We start from the raw sequence: 19,750 nt of genomic DNA on the forward strand, positions 1-19,750 counted from the left end.
GAGTTACCATGTGGATGTTAGGAATTGAACCTTCATCCTGCAGGAGCAACAAATGCTGTCAAGTGATGAGCCATCTCCCTAGCTCCCAGTTAAGAGAATTTTAAAGAGGAGTGTGAAGTAGAGTAAAATTCTCCATCCCAAAGGTGACCATTTAGAGTTGGGTGTATAGCCTTGATTTTGTACATATGTATATTTTTACAAAACATGGTTTTGATTTACAAAATCATGTTGGGTTCGGGAAAGGATGTTGGTTGGCTTGTGAGACTGGGCAGTGAACCTAGGATGCTCCACATATTAGACATCATTCTGCCTTTCAGTTGTTCTGTCTCCAGTCACTCCTCCACCCCACCCCCTGTGGTTCTGGGGCTCAGACCCAAGGCCTTAACTGCTAGGCATGCTCCTCTGCCAACGTCACTACCACCTTGCCTCGTTCTGTTTTGTATGAAGTATGGAACACTTCATCATCCCTGCAGGTGATCCCTGCAGCTAGGCCTTGTTTCTCTGCTGTCATTCGGTTTATACATGGGCTGTCAAAATGAGCACTTGATTGTATTTAAAACAAAACACAACGAACAACTTCATCTTGCTATCTTCCTTGGGCTGGTCTTGAACTCCTGGATTTCCAACAGCCTCTCTATCCTGTAAGACTGGGCATCAAACCAGGTTGTCAGGCTTGCATGCAAACAAGTGTTTTCTCTTGCTGAACCGTCTTGGCGGTCCCTGCTTCCATTTCTGAAGAATCTTTGTGTGTTTGCAGATCAAGGAGCAGAGAAGCATGAGGGGGCAGGCCAGTCGTCTGGGGTCACTGACCAGGAGAAGGAGCTGTCCACCAGTGCGTTCCAGGCCTTCACAGTAAGAACTGGTTCCTCTCCTCACCTACCCAAATCAGGACTCTTCAAAACAAGCTTGATTTATAAATATTATTCGGTCATAATTCAACAGTTAACTTTAGGGAGAAGTAGGTTTCATTTTAAGTAAACATGGTAAAAACATTGGAAGTTCTTTGAGCCACCCCCAACTTCTTGTTTTCACAAACATGTTTTAACTCCAACATTGTTTGAGTCTTTTAAATTTAGATTTGTAATGTGTGGATCGGTCAGTCTTTCCATTTCCCTACTCCGTTCAGTTTTTGTCTTCAATGTACTTTAAGGCGAAACAACAAATATTTGTCAGAATTACAACTTCTCTGACATTAAACAACATGAAAAAACTTTATGTTATACATGTGCATACATTTGAAATATAAATTAGACAGAAGAATTTGATTTGCATTTAAATATATTTACTAGACTCTGACCTTTGGAATAATTGTACTCCCTTTCTTGGCTAGCCTCTGCTGTCCTTACCTTGCCAGCAATATGTGCACACTATCTATCATGTCTGCATATGTGTGCTGTGGCTGTGAGAGTTTGAGTCCTAGACAGTACATGACACAGTCCGCATTGATGTGCCTATCACTCTGCCTAGGGCCTGTCTTAGAATACTAAGGGAACTCCCGCTTTAGAGTGTGAGTGAAGATGAGGGAAACATATTTGGAAAAGCTATATTGTTTTTAAAGCTGATATGGAATTTGTGTATATATGTGTGGTTTTGTTTGTCTTTTGTTTCTTTTTAGTCTGGAAATTATGATGCCTGTCTGCAACATCTTGCCTGTCTCCAAGATATAAACAAAGATGATTACAAAATAATTTTGAATACAGCAGTAGCTGAATTTTTTAAAAATAATCAAACAACAACAGATAATTTGAGACAAACACTTAACCAGCTGAAGAATCAGGTGATAAATGAATTTAAGTGTAAAAATTTGTTGTGTTAATTTGTGAAATACAAATTAAAGAAAATAAATGTGATTTTTTTTTTTTTGCCGATACTGATGACAGAATTTCTACGTATTTAAATTCTTTGTTGCTATTAGTTTTGTTTGGATTTAATTGTTATTCCAGTTCTAACACTGGGGAGGCACCAGCCAGCCAGCCTAACTTATTTAGCAACTCCAAGAAGAAAACAATAAAGGAAAATATGCGATGTTGACCGTTAGCCTTCACAGGAGCGTATCGCGCACATGAACACACAACAGAAAATTTAAAATGCAATTACTATTACAAAAAGAGTTGCCTTTGTTTAGAAATGGAGTTTTCTCTATTTAAGACACTTTTTAAAGTGAAGATAGTGGCTGGAGATGTAATGAAGACTCCCATGAGCAGGTTAGCCAGGGTCTTCTCCTCCCTCTGAGTTCCCCTTCAGTGTCAGCCTCACCATGTTGGTGACTGAGTTATGATTATGAACCATTTCTGTGCAGCTTTGGGTTCCATGCCGTCAGCCACGCCAAGGTTAAAGCCATGTATGCTAAGCCACTGCATGATTTGGGGAAATGCCAGTCTTAGAATTAATCTAATAATGTTATGTGATAATTTATTGTAATTTTTATGATAGCAAAGGAATGTTAGTTTTAATGTAGCTAGAATTCTAGTTATGTGTGTTATACGTAACTGGAGACTTGTGAAGTGTAAAGAGGTTCAAGGCCAGTCTGGTTTACAAAGTGAGTTCCAGGCCAAGCCAGGGCTACATACCTGTCTCAAAAAAACAAAAACAAAAAAACAAAACAAAACAAAACAAACAACAAATAATAGGGGCTGGGGAGATGGCTCAGAGGTTAAGAGAACTAGCTGCTCTTCCAGAGGTCCTGAGTTCAATTCCCAGCAACCGCATGGTGGTTCATAACCATCTGTAGTGAGATCTGGTGCCCTCTTCTGGCTTGCAGGCAATGTATATGTAATAAATAAATAAATCTTAAAACAAAAATCCAGGTATGTGCATACCTTTAATCCCAGCACTCAGGAGGCATAGCATTATAGTTTTGAGGACAGCCAAAGTTGTACAGTGAGACCCTGTTTCAAACACACAAACAAACAAAAAAAAATAATTATTATAATAAAAATACAAACCTGAGGGGCGGAGAAGAGGGAAGGAGGGTGGAATTGAGAAGGGATGGGGAGGGGCCACAGCTGGGATACAAAGTGAATAAACTGTAATTAATAAAAATAAAATAAAAAACATAATTGATAGCATGAATAAAATATTTGAAAGCCAAAAACAAACAAACAAACAAACCTGGCCTTTAATCCCAACACTTGTTAAGATAAGGTAAGAGGATTGCGGTGTGTTTTAGGTCATCCTGGGCCATAGAATGAGGCCTATCTCAGAACTTTTATTTTTTAAAAAATAGAAAAGATGGCTCAATGTTTAGAGTCAGAGCACTTCCTGTTCTTGCAGAAAGAAGACCATAGCACCCACGTGGTCTGGCAGACATACATGTGGTATACATGCATGCATGCATAAAAACATTCATATGCATAAATAAAACAATTAAATCTAAAAAGGGGGGAAGAAGATAAAAATGCTGGACCGGGGGGTGGCTCGGAGTGTAGACACGCTTGCCACACCATCCTGCCCTCTGACCTCCACGCCTGCACCGTGACACATCGCCTTCCCCTCATCATGAGCGCACACAATAATAGTTCGTTAATGTTTTAAAATGTTATTGGCTTGACATTTTAAGAGATAGCTCAGTGATTGAGTGTGGGGGTGCTGCTCTTTCAGAGCACCTGGGTCTGGTTCCCAGCATCCAGGTGGCAGCTTACAATCATTTGTAACTTCAGTCCAGGGGATCCAGTGTCCTTTCTTGCCTCTGAGGTGGTTCACGTGCAGGCGTGCAGGCAAATACTCATACAGATTAAATAAAAAAGATAAAAGCTTTTTTAAAGGCTTATTCTAACCATCAACTGCAATGCAGTTGCTTGGGTTTTGTTGCTTGTTATCTTTTAAAATGTATTATTTTTTACTATGGGACTAAACCCTTAAATATACTCCCTTGGTCTTGGACAACGTAATTAAGCCTATGATGAAGAAGATGAATATCTGTATTTTCACAGTGTAGCTTCGGCTGGCCTGGGACTTGCTTTGTAAGCCAGGCTCAGAATGTTTTCTTTAACAGAACTTTACTATGTTTGACAGGTGAAATAATGTCTAGTATTTGGGACTAATTAAAATCTGAAAGTACTATTTTACTGTTGTTTTGTTTTGTTTGAGACAGGGTTTCTCTGTATCCTTCTTGCTGTCTTAGAACTCCCTCTGTAGAGCAGGGCTGGCCTAGAACTCGAGGATCCACCCATCTCTGCCTCCCAGTCCTGGGATTAGAGTGGTTTCAGCAGCCTGACAAAAAAGAAGGGACTATTCAATGTGGGAAAATCAGAATGAGATACATGAAACTGGGCGTGGTGGCATACATCAGTGTTGACACTATTCAAAACATGGGCCTGGAACTCCCTGTGTAGCCTCTGCTGACCTCGAACTTGTGGTAGTTCTCTGGCCTCAGCTTTGTAGGTGCTGAGATGACAGGGGCGTGTCACACACCCAGCTGAATCCTTTCTTTGCTGTTTGTTTCCATGCTGTTGTTGGAGCCTTCTGCCTGGATTGTTTTGTAGGTCCACTCAGCTGTTGAAGAAATGGATGGATTGGATGATGTTGAAAACAGCATGTTGTATTATAATCAAGCAGTCATTCTTTATCATCTGCGGCAGTATACAGAGGCCATATCTGTTGGTGAAAAACTTTATCAGTTCATAGAACCTTTTGGTATGTTATTTGTCGAGCCAGATACTTATCCTCTTACTTTGTGTTTTTATCTAGATGACCTAAATCAGAGCTCTATGCCAGCACTTAAGGGGAAAAAAAGAGTGGGGGAAATAGACAGCTCAGCCAGTAGAGTGCTTGCCTTGCAAATGTGAGGACCTGAGTTTAGTGCCACATAAGAATAGCTGGGCTTGGTGGTGTATGCTTCTAATCCAGTGCTGGGGAGGCACAGGTAGAGCCCTTGAGTTTGCTGGCTAGATGGCTTGGCTTGCCATCTAGGTATTGAAATACCTGTCTCAGAAAACTAACGTCAGGGACTGGAGAGATGGCTCAGTGGTTTAGAGCACTGGGGCTGTTCTTCTAGGACATGGATTCAATTCTGTCACTCTCAGAAAATCTGATGCCTTCTTCATCAAGCTCCAGGCATGTATGTGTGCACAGACATATATCAGGTGCCAGGCATGTATGTGTACACAGACATACATTTAAGTAAAACAGCTAAAGTGAACAGTCACTAAGCAACAAGAGCAGAGACTCCTCTGTCTTACACACACACATGCACACATTCAGCTGCACCCGTATGAAGTGACCAAAAATAACAAAGCATAATGCTGTGTCAACTTTTCTAAATTTGTTTTTAGTCTAGAGAAGGCCAGTTTTCCTTTAGCACGCCTTCCTACCAGAATTCTTGATGTCCACATGCTGTCACACGCCTGTAACCCTAACATCCTGAACTCACAGACAGGAGGACCTGTTCAGGGTCATCTTCTGATATATACTGGGTTTGAGTCCAGCTGGGCTTCATCAGACCTTGTCAAAAAGGAAGAAAAGAAGGGGAAAAGGGAAAAAATATCCAAGCTGTAGGGTAGTAGAAAGACGTCTTGTCTTTTCTTTGCTATTAAATATCCCTTAGTGACCTGAAGCCTTTCTTGCCTTAATGTACATTTAAAAAGATTGTGAGGACTGGAGAGATGATGGCTCAGTGGTTTGGAGTACTTGCTGCTCTGTGGAAGACCTGGGTTCGGCTCCCAGCCCTACATGGCCACCACCAACTGTCCGTAACTTCAGTTCCAAGAGATCCAGTGCCCTGTTCTGGCCTCAGTATGCACCAAAGACACACCTACATACATGCAGGCAAAACACTCACGTGCATAAAGTAAACATTTTAAAAGGAACATTGTGGCATGCTAGAGGCTGTGTTGTAGTATTTCATTTCTCTGTTGCCACGCTGAAAGGTCTACATGCAGAGAGCTGATGCGGCTTTGGGTTTGCACACTCTTGCTGGCTGGAGTGGAAGCCTGAGAAAGATGAGGGCCTCGGCAGGGCAGCGCAGGCAGGGGTGGTTAGAGCGCACCACGGCTCCCCAGCCACATGCAGCCTGCAATTCCTGTTAGGGCCAGATGCCTAATGAGCCATCCTGATGGACACCTGTCGGTTGGTGGTTACCACACGGCGGGTGTGGAGGGGGTGCTGATGGTGGGGTGGCAGTTGGGCAGAGGATAAGTAGAGGCCCCTTTGACAGCTAGTTGAGCAGTTGGTAAATGACTGGAGGGAGCTGTTTTGAGTTGCTTGTTTCTTCAGTCTTGATGGCTTGTTGAGTGGGGAAGCTGGCCAGGAAACAGGCAGTGGTAGGGGCTGTGTGACGAGGCACTAAGTGTCTCCATGAAGATACATGTCACAGTAGCAGTGTTTATTCTGAATCCCTCCAACAGCTCATAGAAATCTGTTAATCTGTACTGCAGCTAAGAGCCTATAAAACAGTGGTAGGTCATTTAGATCCATTTGTTTTTACAAAAATTGTTTCAGTGTTTCTATTTAAAAGTATTTATATTTCAAATGTTTATTTTTATGTGTGTTGGGGTATATCTGTGTGTGGGTGTGTGCACATGAGTACAGATGCCTGGAAATCAAAGACACGGGGTACCCTAGAGCTGGAGTTACAGGCAGTTGTAAGCTACCTGATGTGGGTGCTGGGGACCAAACTTGGATCCTCTGCAGCAAGCTTTCTTACTGTTTGAGCCACCCTCTAGCCTCTTATTTTTGAGACAGAGTCTCGCTCTATAGCCCTGGCCATGAGACCAGCCTTGCCTGGAACTCTCAGAGATCTGCCTCTCCTGAGTCCTGGAGTGAAAGGCATGTAACTTCATGTGCGGCCAATTGTTTACTTCTTGGGTTTTGTTTCTTTTTGTTTTACTTTGAGCAGTTTTGAGTTCATAGCAAAATCAGGACACCACTATTTCCTATTGCCTTCACTCATCAACATTCCCCATCACAGCTGCCCCTCACTGGTGAGATCAGTGTACGAGCTACAGTGGATGAGCCACACCAACACATCACAGTCCCACAGAGACATAGCTCACACTAGGGTTTACTCCTGATGTACGTTTCATGCATCTGGACCAAGTACCTCCTGGGGTATTGTTCTGAGCACAGTCACTGCCTTAAAATGCTGTTTTCTGGCTGTCTTCCCTCCTCTCCCACAGACACTGAGCTTTCTGCCATCTTTATAGTTGTGCTTCTTCCAGAGGGCCCAAGGGGAGCGCTCATTAGCTATGCTCTTCATGTAACTCATCCATTAAGTGCCGTAGACCAATGCTACAAGCCAGGCACGGCTCTGGTGTGTGGAGTTGTTAAAGTGAGCTAAACAAAAACTGTGGCCCATGTCATTTACTGGAGAAAGAGCAGACCTGTTATGAGTTAGTTGGATGCTGTGAGGTAGTGCCAAAACCAGCTCGGAGGATCAAGGTTGACTAGGCACTTTGAGATACAATAATCAAGCAAAGCCTCTGACCCGCCAGGCATACTGTGTGGTACACATATGCACAGACACATGTATGCACTCGCACATGCATATGCATGGCCACAATAAATAAAAATCAGAATTTAAGTGGTATGCAAAGTTACTGTGTATTAGTAAGTTCTAAAGCAAGTACTGAAATTGAGGCTTCTTCCTACTACATGGCTAGCTTTAAAGACTACCAAGAACAGGCTGGAGGCCCCATAGAACTACAGCAGTGCTTGGATAGCGTGCTGCTTTCATTCATGGCTTTAATGACATCCTTGTCCTTTTTTTTTTTTTTTTTTTTTGAATGAAGATGTTCATTTTGCAGAGCTCTGTGTGCTGTTTATAGGTAAGCAGAGATGTGTGCTCAACCTTGGATTGTAACTTATTTGTGTCTTTGTTTTACCAGAAGAAAAATTTGCACAAGCAGTGTGCTTTCTGCTTGTAGACTTGTATATATTAACCCACCAAGCTGAGAAAGCTCTGCATCTTCTTGCTGTCCTAGAAAAAATGATTTCACAAGGTAGCAACAACAAAAACGGAAAGAATGAGGTGAGTTCCCAGGCATTAGACTGAGACTTAAAAGTGTGACCCATGTCTCATGAGAGAGAGCATTGTAGCAGCTTCATGGAAATGTGATATGTGATTCACAGAAACTGTAGTGTCTGCCCAAAATTTACAAACTACCTTTTGAAACATTTCATTTATTTACATTTGTGTGTTTTGTATTTTTCAACCCAACAAGTATGTTGGGATTCCAGTTGAATGCTCTCAGCGTTATTCCTAAACTTTGTGTTTTAAGATCTTTCATTTTTGTATTTGGTACTTGTATTTGGGGAAATAGGCCTTGGTTCAGTAGGTGTGTATGTGTGTAGTAGGTTCTCATCATCTGGCTGCATGCAGTCCTTATCCTCTGGGCCCTCTGCTCCGAAGGATGGGTGGAGTTCAGTGAGTTCCCGGGTGGAAAGGAAGAAAATTAGGGAAGTGTCCAGGAATTTTGTCCTGTGTTTGATTTGAATAATTTTTTGTCAAGTGTTTGATTTGAATATTCAAACAGTCCGACACATCAGAGTAACTGTAGAGAAAACAGCAGGGAGGAATGAATGGTGGGCCAGAGCCCTTCTGGTGCTGAAATGAGCAGTGTGGAGGTGTGGAGAGCTGCTGGGATGATGTCACTAGAGGGGAAGTGGGTCCACTCGTAAGGAAGGTGGGAGGTTGAGTGTTTCTGAGGAAATTAGGGTTCAGTGGTGTTGGCAGTGTTCATAGCTGAAGAGGGTGTAAGAAGACAGGGTCTGTCTTTGAGTTTTAGAGAGTGGTCTGAGTAGCAGCTACAATTTTAAGGTGGGCCCATGGTTATGTTCATCTGTCAGTTTCCTGGTAGGCATGCCACACTGGCTCTCCATCCCCAGGAGTGGGCTCTGCGGTGGGTTTGATTTAGAATAGGTCTCTGGGTACTTGACTTGGGCATTTTGAACTTAGCTCAGTTGGAAATCAGTTACCATTACAAATATTTTATTGACTTTGTCTCACTACAGACTGGCAATAATAGCAGCAAAGACGGATCCAATTCTAAGGCTGAGAGTGGAGCTTTAATAGAGGCTGCAAAGTCCAAGATACACCAGGTAGGTATGTTCAAAGAGGGGTCGTGCACTGAAGCAGTGTGGGAGGCCCACGAACACAAAGTCAAGGCAGTATGTTTACTCAAGAGAAAGGCTTGTAGTTTAGAGTGTGGTTATCCCTCTCCATACAGTATAGCTTCTGCAAATTACTGTACAGAAGCTTGAAGTAGCCTAGAGTGGATGATACAGTAATAGATGGAATTTTTAAGATTGTCTTATGCAATACTTATCTTACATAGATTTGGATTTGTAGGTTTTTGCTCAGGAGTAGAATAATGGCCTGCAGTGCTTGAAACCTTAGTTTCAATCCCCAACACCACCACAACAACAACAAAAAAAGGAAACAAATATTTATGATAATTTTAAAGTTTAATTTGCATGTGACTGGCATTTGACTATGTTGTAATCAGGTGAGATTTAATGTCCTGGACTAGGAAGCATGAAAACTTGAGCATGAGTAAATGACCCATCCCTTTTCTTTGTCTCCATTCCTCCTTGACAGTACAAAGTCAGAGCATACATCCAGATGAAGTCCCTGAAGGCTTGCAAAAGGGAGATCAAGTCTGTCATGAACACAGCTGGAAATGTGAGTGCCTCCTGGGCTTTTCTCTTGGTTGTCAGTTTCTGCTTTCTTATTTAGACTGTGAAGCTTCGTCAGTGTGCAGTGATAGAACACATGTCTGTAACTCCAGCTCTCTGGGAAACAGGAAGATTGTGGGCTTGCTGGATTTCAGCCTACCATTGGAAACGTGCTCCAAATTCAGAGAGAGACCCTGCCACAACAGGCTCAGTAGAAAAGAGAGAGGAGACACCTGCTGCCTTCTTGTACCCTCTATACATAGGCATGCACACCTACACGAATATACATGGATAAATAAATCTTGGGGTTTTGGGGGGATTGGGGAGTTGGTGGTGATGCTTTTTTGTTTGGTTAGTTTGGTTTTTCAAGACAGGGTCTCTCTGTGTAGCCCTGGCTGTCCTGGAACTCTATAAACTGGGCTGGCCTTGAACTCCTGTTGCCGCCACCACCTAGCTAATAAATCTTGTTTTTAAAAACTGCTAATTGTGCAGTTCCCTGCTTATACCTGAGGCCATGAACATTTGAGATGGAGGTGCCTCTGCCTAGAAAAATCCCTGAGGCTATGATTTCTTAGTGACCAGAAGGCCTCTGGGCTGACTGGAGGCAGAAAAGAGAGAGAAAGAACTAGGCCATAGAAGGAGAACATTTCTGGGATGGAGATTCTCAAAGTACAATGTCCAGACCCTAAATCAGTACTCTCTGGAGGTTGCCCTAGCATGGAGATTTAATGAGTGATCTGAAATCCACAACGAGAATTTTGGAATAGGAAGATTAGTGCCTGCAATCAAACTTTGTCTGAAAGTTCTTCTGTTCACACAGTAATGACATGGTTGCCTTTTATACTTGGAAGAATAACTGTCATAGGTATTACCAAAAGCTGAACGTGAGTGGTAAGGAAAAAGAAAGGATGAGGAACAGTCCTCCCTGGGTTCAGCCGCAAGCTCAGGCACAGACACACATAGGACACAGTTCTGTCACTTTAGAGGTGGAGGGGGATCAGGAGTTCAAGGCCAGCCTGGGCCACAGTGTGGCCATCTTAAAAACAAGGGCTGGAGAGCTGGCTCAACAGTTAGGACCATGCACTGCTCTTGCAACATGAGTTTGGTTCCCAGCACTCACATCAGGCAGCTCACAGTTGCCTGTAACTCCATTTCCAGGGAATCCAAAGCCTTTTTCTGACATCCAAGAGCACTGTGCTCTAGTGCACAAACTACTACTCATATACATATAATAATTAAAATAAAAATAAAATCTGTGATCCCAGCACTCAGGGAGGCAGAGGCAAGCAGTTTCTGAGTTCTCTGAGTTCGAAACCAGCCTGGTTTACAAAATGGGTCCAGGACAGCCAAGAATACACAGAGAAACCCTTGTTTCAAAAAACCGAAAATAAATAAATAAATAAATAAATAAATAAATAAATAAATAAATAAATAGCAAAAGACATCTTTCCATAGTGTGCACATAAATAAAAAGCCTGGTTGCAGTAGTTCAGTCTTAAAGTACCAGCGATTGGGTAGCTAGCAGATGCAGGAGGATCAGAAGTTCAAGGTCAAATATTAAGTTCAAGACCAGCCTGGGCTCCTGCGTGACACCCTGCTTTTAAATAAGGGAGGGTGCTGGAGGCTAGAGGGGTTGTTATTCTTAAGGGAACCGTGAGTTTTGCCCATCAACCATGTTGGGTGGCTCACAGCCAGCTATAGACCCCGGCTCCAGAGGCTCTGACATCCTATTCTGCTCTCCATAGTCACCTGTACTCATTGTGTCCCCTGCTCCCCTCACACACATGCACATAAATTTAAAAAGTAACTTAAGTCTTTGTCTTAGTGTTCTATTGCTGTAAAGTGATACCATGACCAAGGTAACTCTTATGAAAGAAAGCATTTAATTGGGGCTTACTTACAGTTTTAGAGGTTTAATTCATGATCAACATGGTGTGGAGAATGGTGGCACCCAGGAAGGCATGCCACTGGAAAAGTAGCTGTGAGTTCTTCGGCAGGATTCCCAGAGAGCAGAAAGGGAGACACTGGGCCTGACTTGAAATTTTGAAACTGCAAAGTCCATACCCTAGTGACACACTTCCTTAACAAGGCCACACCTCCTAATCCATCAAGCAGTCATACTTCCTGATGACCAAACATTCAAATATATGAACCTATGGGGCCCATTCTTATTCAAACAACACAGTCTTTTAAAATAAAAAAGAAATAAGAAATAAGGAAGATCACTTTCTAAGTTACCATTCTACAGCTATGAGGAGACACCATGACCAAGGCAATTATAAGATGAATTGTTAATTTGTGGGCTCACGGGTCCAGAGAATTAGAGTCCTGCCGTTGCAGGACTGGCAATTAGGCAGGCATGATGCTGGAGCAGTAGTTGAGAGTCTTCATCTGGTCCATGAGAACAAGGCATAGAGAGCTATCTGGGAATGATACAGGCTTTTTAAACCTCAAAGCCTGGCTCCGGTAACACACTTCTTCAACAAGGCCACACCTCCTAATCCTTCCCAAACGGTTCTATCAATTGGGGACCAAGTTTTCGAATATCTGAGTTTATGGAACCATTCTCATTCAAACTACCATAATCATCAATTTTGCAATAACCATTAAAACAAAAGTCCTAGTTTGTGCTTTGTAATTGTAAAATTGGCATTTAGTTAAGCCAGGACCAGAGTTCTCTGCTTGTATCCCCAACTACTTAAGAGGCTAAGGCAGAAGCTCACTTGAACATAGACCAGACTGGGTGCAAGGAGACTGGTGAATGAAAATAGCCAGGTGATCCTCTGAGCTCTGTTCTTGTACATACCTGTTACAGTAATGTTCTTAGGTGGACACTCACAGACTGGTCTCTTCTCAGTTTCAATACTTTAAATAGATAGCAGGATCAGGGCAGCATTTAGGAACCGTTGTCTGTGGCATGATTCAGCCTGACTGATTAATGTCTTACCTATTTCGATGCACAGCAGTATAAACACAGTCATGCAAAGGACAACTGAAAACAAATTTTAAATCACTTTTATATTCCTTTACAGTCTGCACCTTCCTTGTTTCTTAAAAGCAATTTTGAGTACTTAAGGGGCAATTATCGAAAAGCGGTGAAGCTGTTAAATAGTTCAAACATTGCCGAGCATCCAGGCTTCATGAAAACAGGTAAAAGAAAAATGTAGAATATTAGTTGGTTTACTCCTCATTGCTTGGGATCCCCCCTCCTCTACACCCCAGCTTTCTTCAGAGTGACTTTGGTTCATTTTTAAGTGGAAATGTTCTAAGCTGGTATGGTGGCACACTCTAATCTCATCACTGGGTATACTGAAGCAGAGGGTCTTGAATTGGAGGCCAGCCTGGGCTGCTTTTCGAAGCTCTGTCTTAAAACAACGTTTTCATATTTCTTCCTGCAGAAATTTTCTTGAGATTTTAATGTACAGCTTGCTTCCATATTAAAAGAGGGCTCATTTTACCTTTGCTTTACTGTAACCTTTCATCTTCCTGCTCCACTTGGTGTGTGTGTCTGAATATTTGTGTGTTTTTGTTTTGGATTCTGTTCGGATGCATACATTGCCTCTACCTACAAAGCTGCTTGACCTTCTCCCAGGTTGCTGTCTTGAGTTCGCTGGAGAGTAGAGAAAGCAGTTCTACTCTAGTAAATACCACCTGGTTCGATTCTCCTGGTTTGATTAGCTTTGTGTCTTGTGTGCCCTGTACCCCAGGCTGGCCTCGCTTATTAAGCTCCATGTATCGAGGATGCTCTTGAGTGTTTTGTCCTCTCACCTCTGCCCTCCTAGTGGTAGAATTACAGGGGAGTGCCACCATCCCATTATGTGGTGCTCGGGGAAACCCCAGGCCTTATGAACGCTAGGAGGCACCCTATTAAATTACCCCCCCCCCACCTATTCAGTTTTATTTCTGCTGTTTTTATTGTTATGGTATAAAATGATCTCTCAAGTCAGAGTGTGCTCTGAGAGAACTCTGCAGGAGGTCAAGAGCTAGACGTGAATTTAGGCTTCTCTGATGGGAAGATTTTGTAGTTGTGTATTTTATGTTTTGATTGTTTCTAATGTAAAATCTTTAATTTTTATCTCCTATGTAAATTTTAGTTTTTGCTGTTGATAAAATATGCTTATTAAAGAATAATTGGAAAATAAAATTTAGCTTACCTAGAGTGACTGTGGAAGCGTCAGTGTGCTTGCCGTTCTCGTTTGTTTTTTCTTTGAGATGGGGCTTTGCTATGCGGCCTTCCTCTTGCTGACTGATAAACTGCTTTTCTTCCACTCAACTTCCAGTCCCCTTCTTTTCCTTTTACTACTATTGCCTGTTTAAAACTCAGCTTGAGCTAGAGAGATGGTTCAGCGGTTAAGAGCACTAACCGTTCCTCCAGAGGTCCTGAGTTGAGTTCTCAGCAACCACGTTGTGCCTCACAACCATCTATATAGGATCTGATGCCCTCTTCTGTCATGCAGACATATATGCATATGGGGTCCTCATGTGTAAACAAATAAGTTTTTCAAAAAGTTAAAGCTCAGTGCATACAGCCTTGATAATTTAGCAGTGAACAGCCTATTAATATTCTGTTTTGTGATATGCGGGTAAAGTAGGGCATGCTAATTGGTACATTTTACTCTATTTTTGTTTTGTTTTGTTTTGAGACAGGGTCTCACTGCATAGTTCTGGCCAGCCTCACACTCATAGATTACTGCCTCCCTCTGCCTCCCTAGTACTGGGATTAAAGGTGAGAGCTACCACACCCAGACCCACAGAGACCTTTGAAACAGCTGGAGAGCCAAGGATAACCTTGAACTCTGATGTTGCTGCCTCCACCTCAAGTGCAAAGATGATGGCCTCTGCCATCACACAGGCCTCAGGAAATGGTTTTGGAATGTTTGGGGGCTCACTCAGAAAGCGGAAACTAAGTTTAGATTATTTTCATTAAACCAGGATAAAAAAAAAAAATCTACCAAGGTATATGATTGGAATGTAAAAATAAAGTAAAACTGTGGATGGCTTAGTGATTAGGAGCACTGACTGTGCTTCCAGAAGACCTGGGTTCAGTTCCCAGGACCCACATGGCAGCTCACAATTGTCTATAACTCCAAGATCTGACACCCTCAATCACATACACATACATATAGGCAAAACGCCAGTGTAGGTTAAAAGAAATTAAAGTTTAAAAAAAAATTAAAGCACAGAAGGAAACTGGGATGAATATTTTACTTTGTGGTAAAGAAGGCTTGCTTAAACATTATCCAAAATTCTAGTGCCATTGAGTTTGGAGAAATAGCTAAAGATTTTGACCACAAAAAAAGTTCACTTTTTCATGATTCAAAACACAAATGTGGTAGCACACGCCTTTAGTCTCAGTGCTCAAGAGGCAGAGGCTGTGGATCTCTGTGATTTCGAGACCAACCAGGACTACACAGAGAAATCTGTCCCACAGAAAAACAACAGCAAACAAACAAACAAACAAAACCCATGGATAACACAAGATCAAGTCACAAAACAAATGACAAATGTTGGTGGGCATGAGTATTTGAAACATGTGACAAAAGGCTTCTCTGACATCTTAGTCAAGGGACAACTGATAGGCCAGATGAGGTACCGCATAAATTAAGAAACAGTGCCCGGTGGGTGTGGCCGGTGACACCTGTAATCCCTGCACTGGGGAGGCTGGGGCAGAAAGATTGTCAAAAGTTCAAAGCCAGCCTCAGCTGCTTAGTGAGTTCCAGGTCACCAGGACCACAGTGTAAGGCCCTCTCTCAGAAGAATGGAGGTAGTACTGGGCTTGTGTAGTTGGTAGAGTGTTCCCCCATTGTGCACAGAGCTCTGGGTTTCGTCCCCAGCAGCACACAGCTTAGTGTGCTGGTGCCTGTCTGAGCTACACTCTGGGAGGTGGAGGCGAGAGAATTAGAAGGCCACTGTCTACTGCAGAGCGTGCAGATGCGGCCGTCCTTTTCTACACCAGAGCCTGTCCTGGTGGTAGGTCGTAGGATAGGCAGATAGATGGAGCAGATAAAGAGTGGACACTCGGGCGTAACATGAAGCAGGGTTTGCATACACGGTGGTAGTGCATACGTTCTCCCTGCTATTCTGAACGCATTTTCACTATTCCCGTGTGTGTGCACACATGGACATGTTCAACTCAGAACATGCTTATACATGCTAAGCCAGCTCTACCACTGAGTTGAACTCCAGCCTCTGTTTAGATTGCTTCATTGTTTGCAGTTTGTATAGTATTTCAGTTGGATATATGGCATATATATTATTTTTTGTCACTTCCTTAAAAAAATGAGATCAGTGAAAACGTATGCAGTATTGTTTTAAAAATAGTATTATTCACCAAAAGGGGTGTCTGTATCACCCTACCCGGTCCTCACATTTATACTGTGCCTCTGAAACTGTCCTATAGGAACTTGGTGACACTTCAAATAACTTAGTAACTGGAAGCAAATAGGTGTTTTTGTTGGTGGTGGTGTTTTGTTTTATTTGTTTTGGTTTTTTGAGGCAGGGTTTCTCGGTGTATTTTTGTGGCTGTCCTGGACTCACTTTGTAGAGCAGGCTGGCCTCCAGCTCACGGAGATGTACCTGCCTCTGCCTCCCTGAGTGCTAGGATTACAGGTGTGCCCTACCATGCCCGGCTTAGCTCTGGTTTTTACATGATGGAAAAATTCTATGGATAAGGTGGTTTGTGTTGTTTTCAGGAGAATGCTTGAGATGCATGTTCTGGAATAATCTTGGTTGCATCCATTTTGCCATGAGTAAGCACAATTTGGGGATTTTCTACTTCAAGAAGGCTCTACAGGAAAATGACAATGTCTGTGCCCAGCTCAGTGCCGGTAGTACAGATCCAGGTAAGCCAGCACTGGGGACCTGCAGTGCTTAAGAAACACCTGACTGAAATGGCAAGTGTCAGGCAGGGTACTTGGGGTATGGGAGATACATTCAGGGCTCAGAGGATGAGACAAGTTTTAAGATCCCATAATAAAAGGGATAGCAGCCATCCAGTCACAGTGCAGGCCTTGTGAACAGACGTAGCTCTGGAGAGCCTTAGTAACTGTTGTCCGTTTGATGTTAGAAAGTAAGAGTAATTTTTAACTACCAAAAGATGAGAGCTGGGGAAATGGCTCAGCAGTTAAACAAGAGGAGCAGACTTTAGACCCCAAAACCTGCATGAATGCTATATTCCCGTGGTGCCTCATGGTAATTCCAGCTTTAGAGAGCAAAGGTGAGATCCGTGAGCAAGCTGACTAGCTCTTTCAGGGAGGTTCAGTTTGATTTCAAGACCCTGTGTGTGCAAGAATAAGACAAAAGAATGATTGAGGAAGGTTTTTGACCTTAAGCTCAGCTTACGTATACACACACATGAAAACACGCATAGACAAGGGGAAAAAGAAAAGACTTAAAAAAAAAAAAAATCCATTACCCTCAGTCTGTTACAGATTTGAATCGGAATCCTACTGAGTCACATTTTAACTAGTCAGAATTTCTTGACTAGCATTATTGTGAACTGTTGGCAGAACCTTACAAGTGACGGATTGTGGTATCTCACAGCCTGAAAGCAACTTGCTATGGTTTGCTGGTTACATTCAGATTATATGGACCTTTGATCAGAAATGCTTAAAATCAAGCAAGTTTCTAATTTGTAAAATCATAAACACCTATTCAGTTGATGACACATATATTTTAAACAGCGAAAGTGTAACATGTGCTAACAAAATGGCCAACCAATCTGAGGTAGGCAAGGTGCTGTGAGGTTCAGAAAACCGGTGACCCTGATCTCAGGTCTTTGCCCCCTGAAGCACCACTGTGGAAAGTGCTGACACAAACAAGGACATTTCTGTCCGTACTGTCACAGGCATTTGATTGCGTGCAGGTACTTGTGGCTGGGGTCAGCGTCGAGAGAGCACCTAGGAGAGAGCCGTTGGCCACAGTTTCGAATTGGGGTTGTTGGTACTCAACATGAAGTGTCTTAAGAGAAGAAGGCTTTCGTGCAACTGAACGTCGATGATCTATTCTCCAAATTTTATCACAGGCAGAAAGTTTTCTGGAAGACCCATGTGTACATTGCTAACCAACAAAAGGTATGAGCTGCTGTATAACTGTGGGATCCAGCTGCTGCACGTCGGGAGGCCTCTTGCTGCCTTTGAGTGTCTTATTGAAGCTGTGCAGGTATACCATGCAAATCCTCGTCTTTGGCTACGGCTGGCTGAATGCTGCATTGCTGCCAATAAAGGGGTGAGTGCTGCCTTGGCATCTCTCTCTCTTTTTTTTTTAAGGATTTATTTATCTATTATTTATACTGTATTCTGCCTGCATCTGTGCCTGCAGGTCAGAAGAGGGCACCAGATCTCACTATAGATGGTTGTGAGCCACCATGTGGTTGCTGGGAATTGAACTCAGGACCTTTGGAAGAACAACCAGGGCTCTTGATCCCTGATCCATCTCTCCATTCCAGGGTATCTCTTGATACATTGAAACTAAATGAGAATCTAAGGCCTCATTTCCTTTTTCACTGTCACTGAATTTATAGCAGTTGGGGGATAGAATTTAGCTTCAAAGTGTCACTTGCTTAGCTCTAATACTTGGCAAAGGACTGGCACCAGTGAGAGGATTGTGTCAGAACAGTGATGGCCCCTGCTGGGCTGCGCTGTCTGCAAGCATGAGGATGGTTCATGTACCAGGTGGTAAGAGAATCTGATAGACTATGGGCAGGAGTACATTAAACAGCATTCCAGCCAATGAAGCACAGAACAATAGAGTATCCTCTCTGACACACTGGGCCTCGGTGGCTAAAAATAGGCTTCGCCCTGCATTATTATCGCAAGGTTGGTAGCAGCCTTCTGAATCTCTGTTTGAGAGGGATCGGTTCACAAGTGGGAAAAAATAGCTGCCAGGCGTCTGTTCCCCTCACCTCTCTTCCCATGTTCCTTGGGGGGAGTGTGGAGGCTTCCCTAAGGTCCTACTTGCGTGCCTGCCCGCAGTAGGGTATGCGGGAGGCGGCGCTTCTTTACCGAGCAGCATTTTCTGAAAAGCAAGCAAAAGAACCAGGGGTTTGAAAGAAGCATGCGTGCTGGGCAGTCCTGCTCACAGTGTTTAAGTAGTTGATGAGTTGAACACCAAAGAGGTGAGATTAATGATGCTCTTGAGAAGCTTTATTCAGTTCACTCTGCCTGTCCTGGTGTGGAGAGATTGTGCCTGTGTTGTATATGTGCACCTTGTGCACAGTAAGAGAGCACTCTGCCACTGAGCTGCTTCTGTAGCCCGATATTTTGGGGGTTTCTTTTAAGGTTTATTTTTATGTATGTGAGTGCTTTGCCTGTGCATATATGTATGTACCACATGTGTATGCAGTGCATACAGAGGCCAGAAAAGGACATCACAGAGCCCTTGGAACTTGAGTTGTTATGTGGGTGCCGGAAACAACCTGGGCGCTCTGAAAGAGCAAGTGCTCCTAAGCACTGAGCCGTCTCTCTTGTACTTTGGTTTCTAAAAAAGGACTTCAGGGGGAAAAGGGACTTCAGAGTAGGGACAGAAGAATCAAGAATTCATGGTGAGATCATCCTGAGCTACCTAAACTTCATGTCAGAAGCAAACAAAAGGAAGTTTTTACTTCCTTATTTGAATCATTTTTAAATTAACTGATAAATTCTAGGCAGACTTATACTTGTTAAGAAAACTTATTAACTGGACCTGGGCACTGGAGAGATGGCTTAGCAGTTAAGACTATTTGCTGTTTTTCCAGAGGACCTGAATTTGATGCCCAGCACCCACATCAGGTGGCTCACAAATTGTCTGTAACTCACCTTCTAGACGCTGGAATCTCAACTGGATCTGATGCCCTCTTCTGGCCTTCTTGGGCACTGCACTCTTGTGCATAAACCCACTGGCGCATACATACACATAATTTATTTATTTATAAATTTACTTAAAAATAAACTTAAATGAGTGAATAAATTATTGAATGAATATCTAGAAATCACTTGCTTATCTTAATCCTTTCATGAATGTCAGTTGTGAGGACCCTTTGTGCTTAGAGAAAGGGCCACAGGGCAGCTCTTAGTTCCGCTGTCCTGCTGCCTGGCTCCAGTTGTTGCTTTAGAGAAGATTCTGGATATCTCACGTGATGATGACTAGGTGGAATTTACCT

The 19,750-nt window shown here is 42.9% G+C and overlaps 1 protein-coding gene and 1 long non-coding RNA gene across 4 annotated transcripts in view; one reads left to right on the top strand and one right to left on the bottom strand.

The window, feature by feature from the left end:
• Cnot10 (CCR4-NOT transcription complex subunit 10) overlaps positions 1–19,750 on the top strand; it is a 49,563-nt gene that overhangs the window by 8,198 nt on the left and 21,615 nt on the right. For 2 of the 3 annotated variants that reach the window (XM_021635759.2, XM_021635760.2), the window contains exons 2-10: positions 758–852; positions 1,616–1,777; positions 4,485–4,635; positions 7,824–7,966; positions 8,950–9,036; positions 9,536–9,619; positions 12,645–12,762; positions 16,305–16,454; positions 17,636–17,838. In XM_021635759.2, coding sequence (XP_021491434.1) covers positions 758–852; positions 1,616–1,777; positions 4,485–4,635; positions 7,824–7,966; positions 8,950–9,036; positions 9,536–9,619; positions 12,645–12,762; positions 16,305–16,454; positions 17,636–17,838 — 1,193 coding nt within the window. The remainder of the gene's footprint in view (positions 1–757; positions 853–1,615; positions 1,778–4,484; positions 4,636–7,823; positions 7,967–8,949; positions 9,037–9,535; positions 9,620–12,644; positions 12,763–16,304; positions 16,455–17,635; positions 17,839–19,750) is intronic. The other variant, XM_021635761.2, reaches the window with a different exon arrangement.
• LOC132654643 (uncharacterized) lies at positions 914–4,489 on the bottom strand. The gene is made up of 3 exons (XR_009592301.1): positions 4,346–4,489; positions 2,820–2,888; positions 914–1,143 (listed from the first exon to the last, which is right to left on the bottom strand). It is a non-coding gene; the product is annotated as an uncharacterized LOC132654643 (long non-coding RNA).

This window comes from Meriones unguiculatus, chromosome 6 (genome assembly GCF_030254825.1).
Source record: "Meriones unguiculatus strain TT.TT164.6M chromosome 6, Bangor_MerUng_6.1, whole genome shotgun sequence".
Taxonomy (NCBI): domain Eukaryota; kingdom Metazoa; phylum Chordata; class Mammalia; order Rodentia; family Muridae; genus Meriones; species Meriones unguiculatus.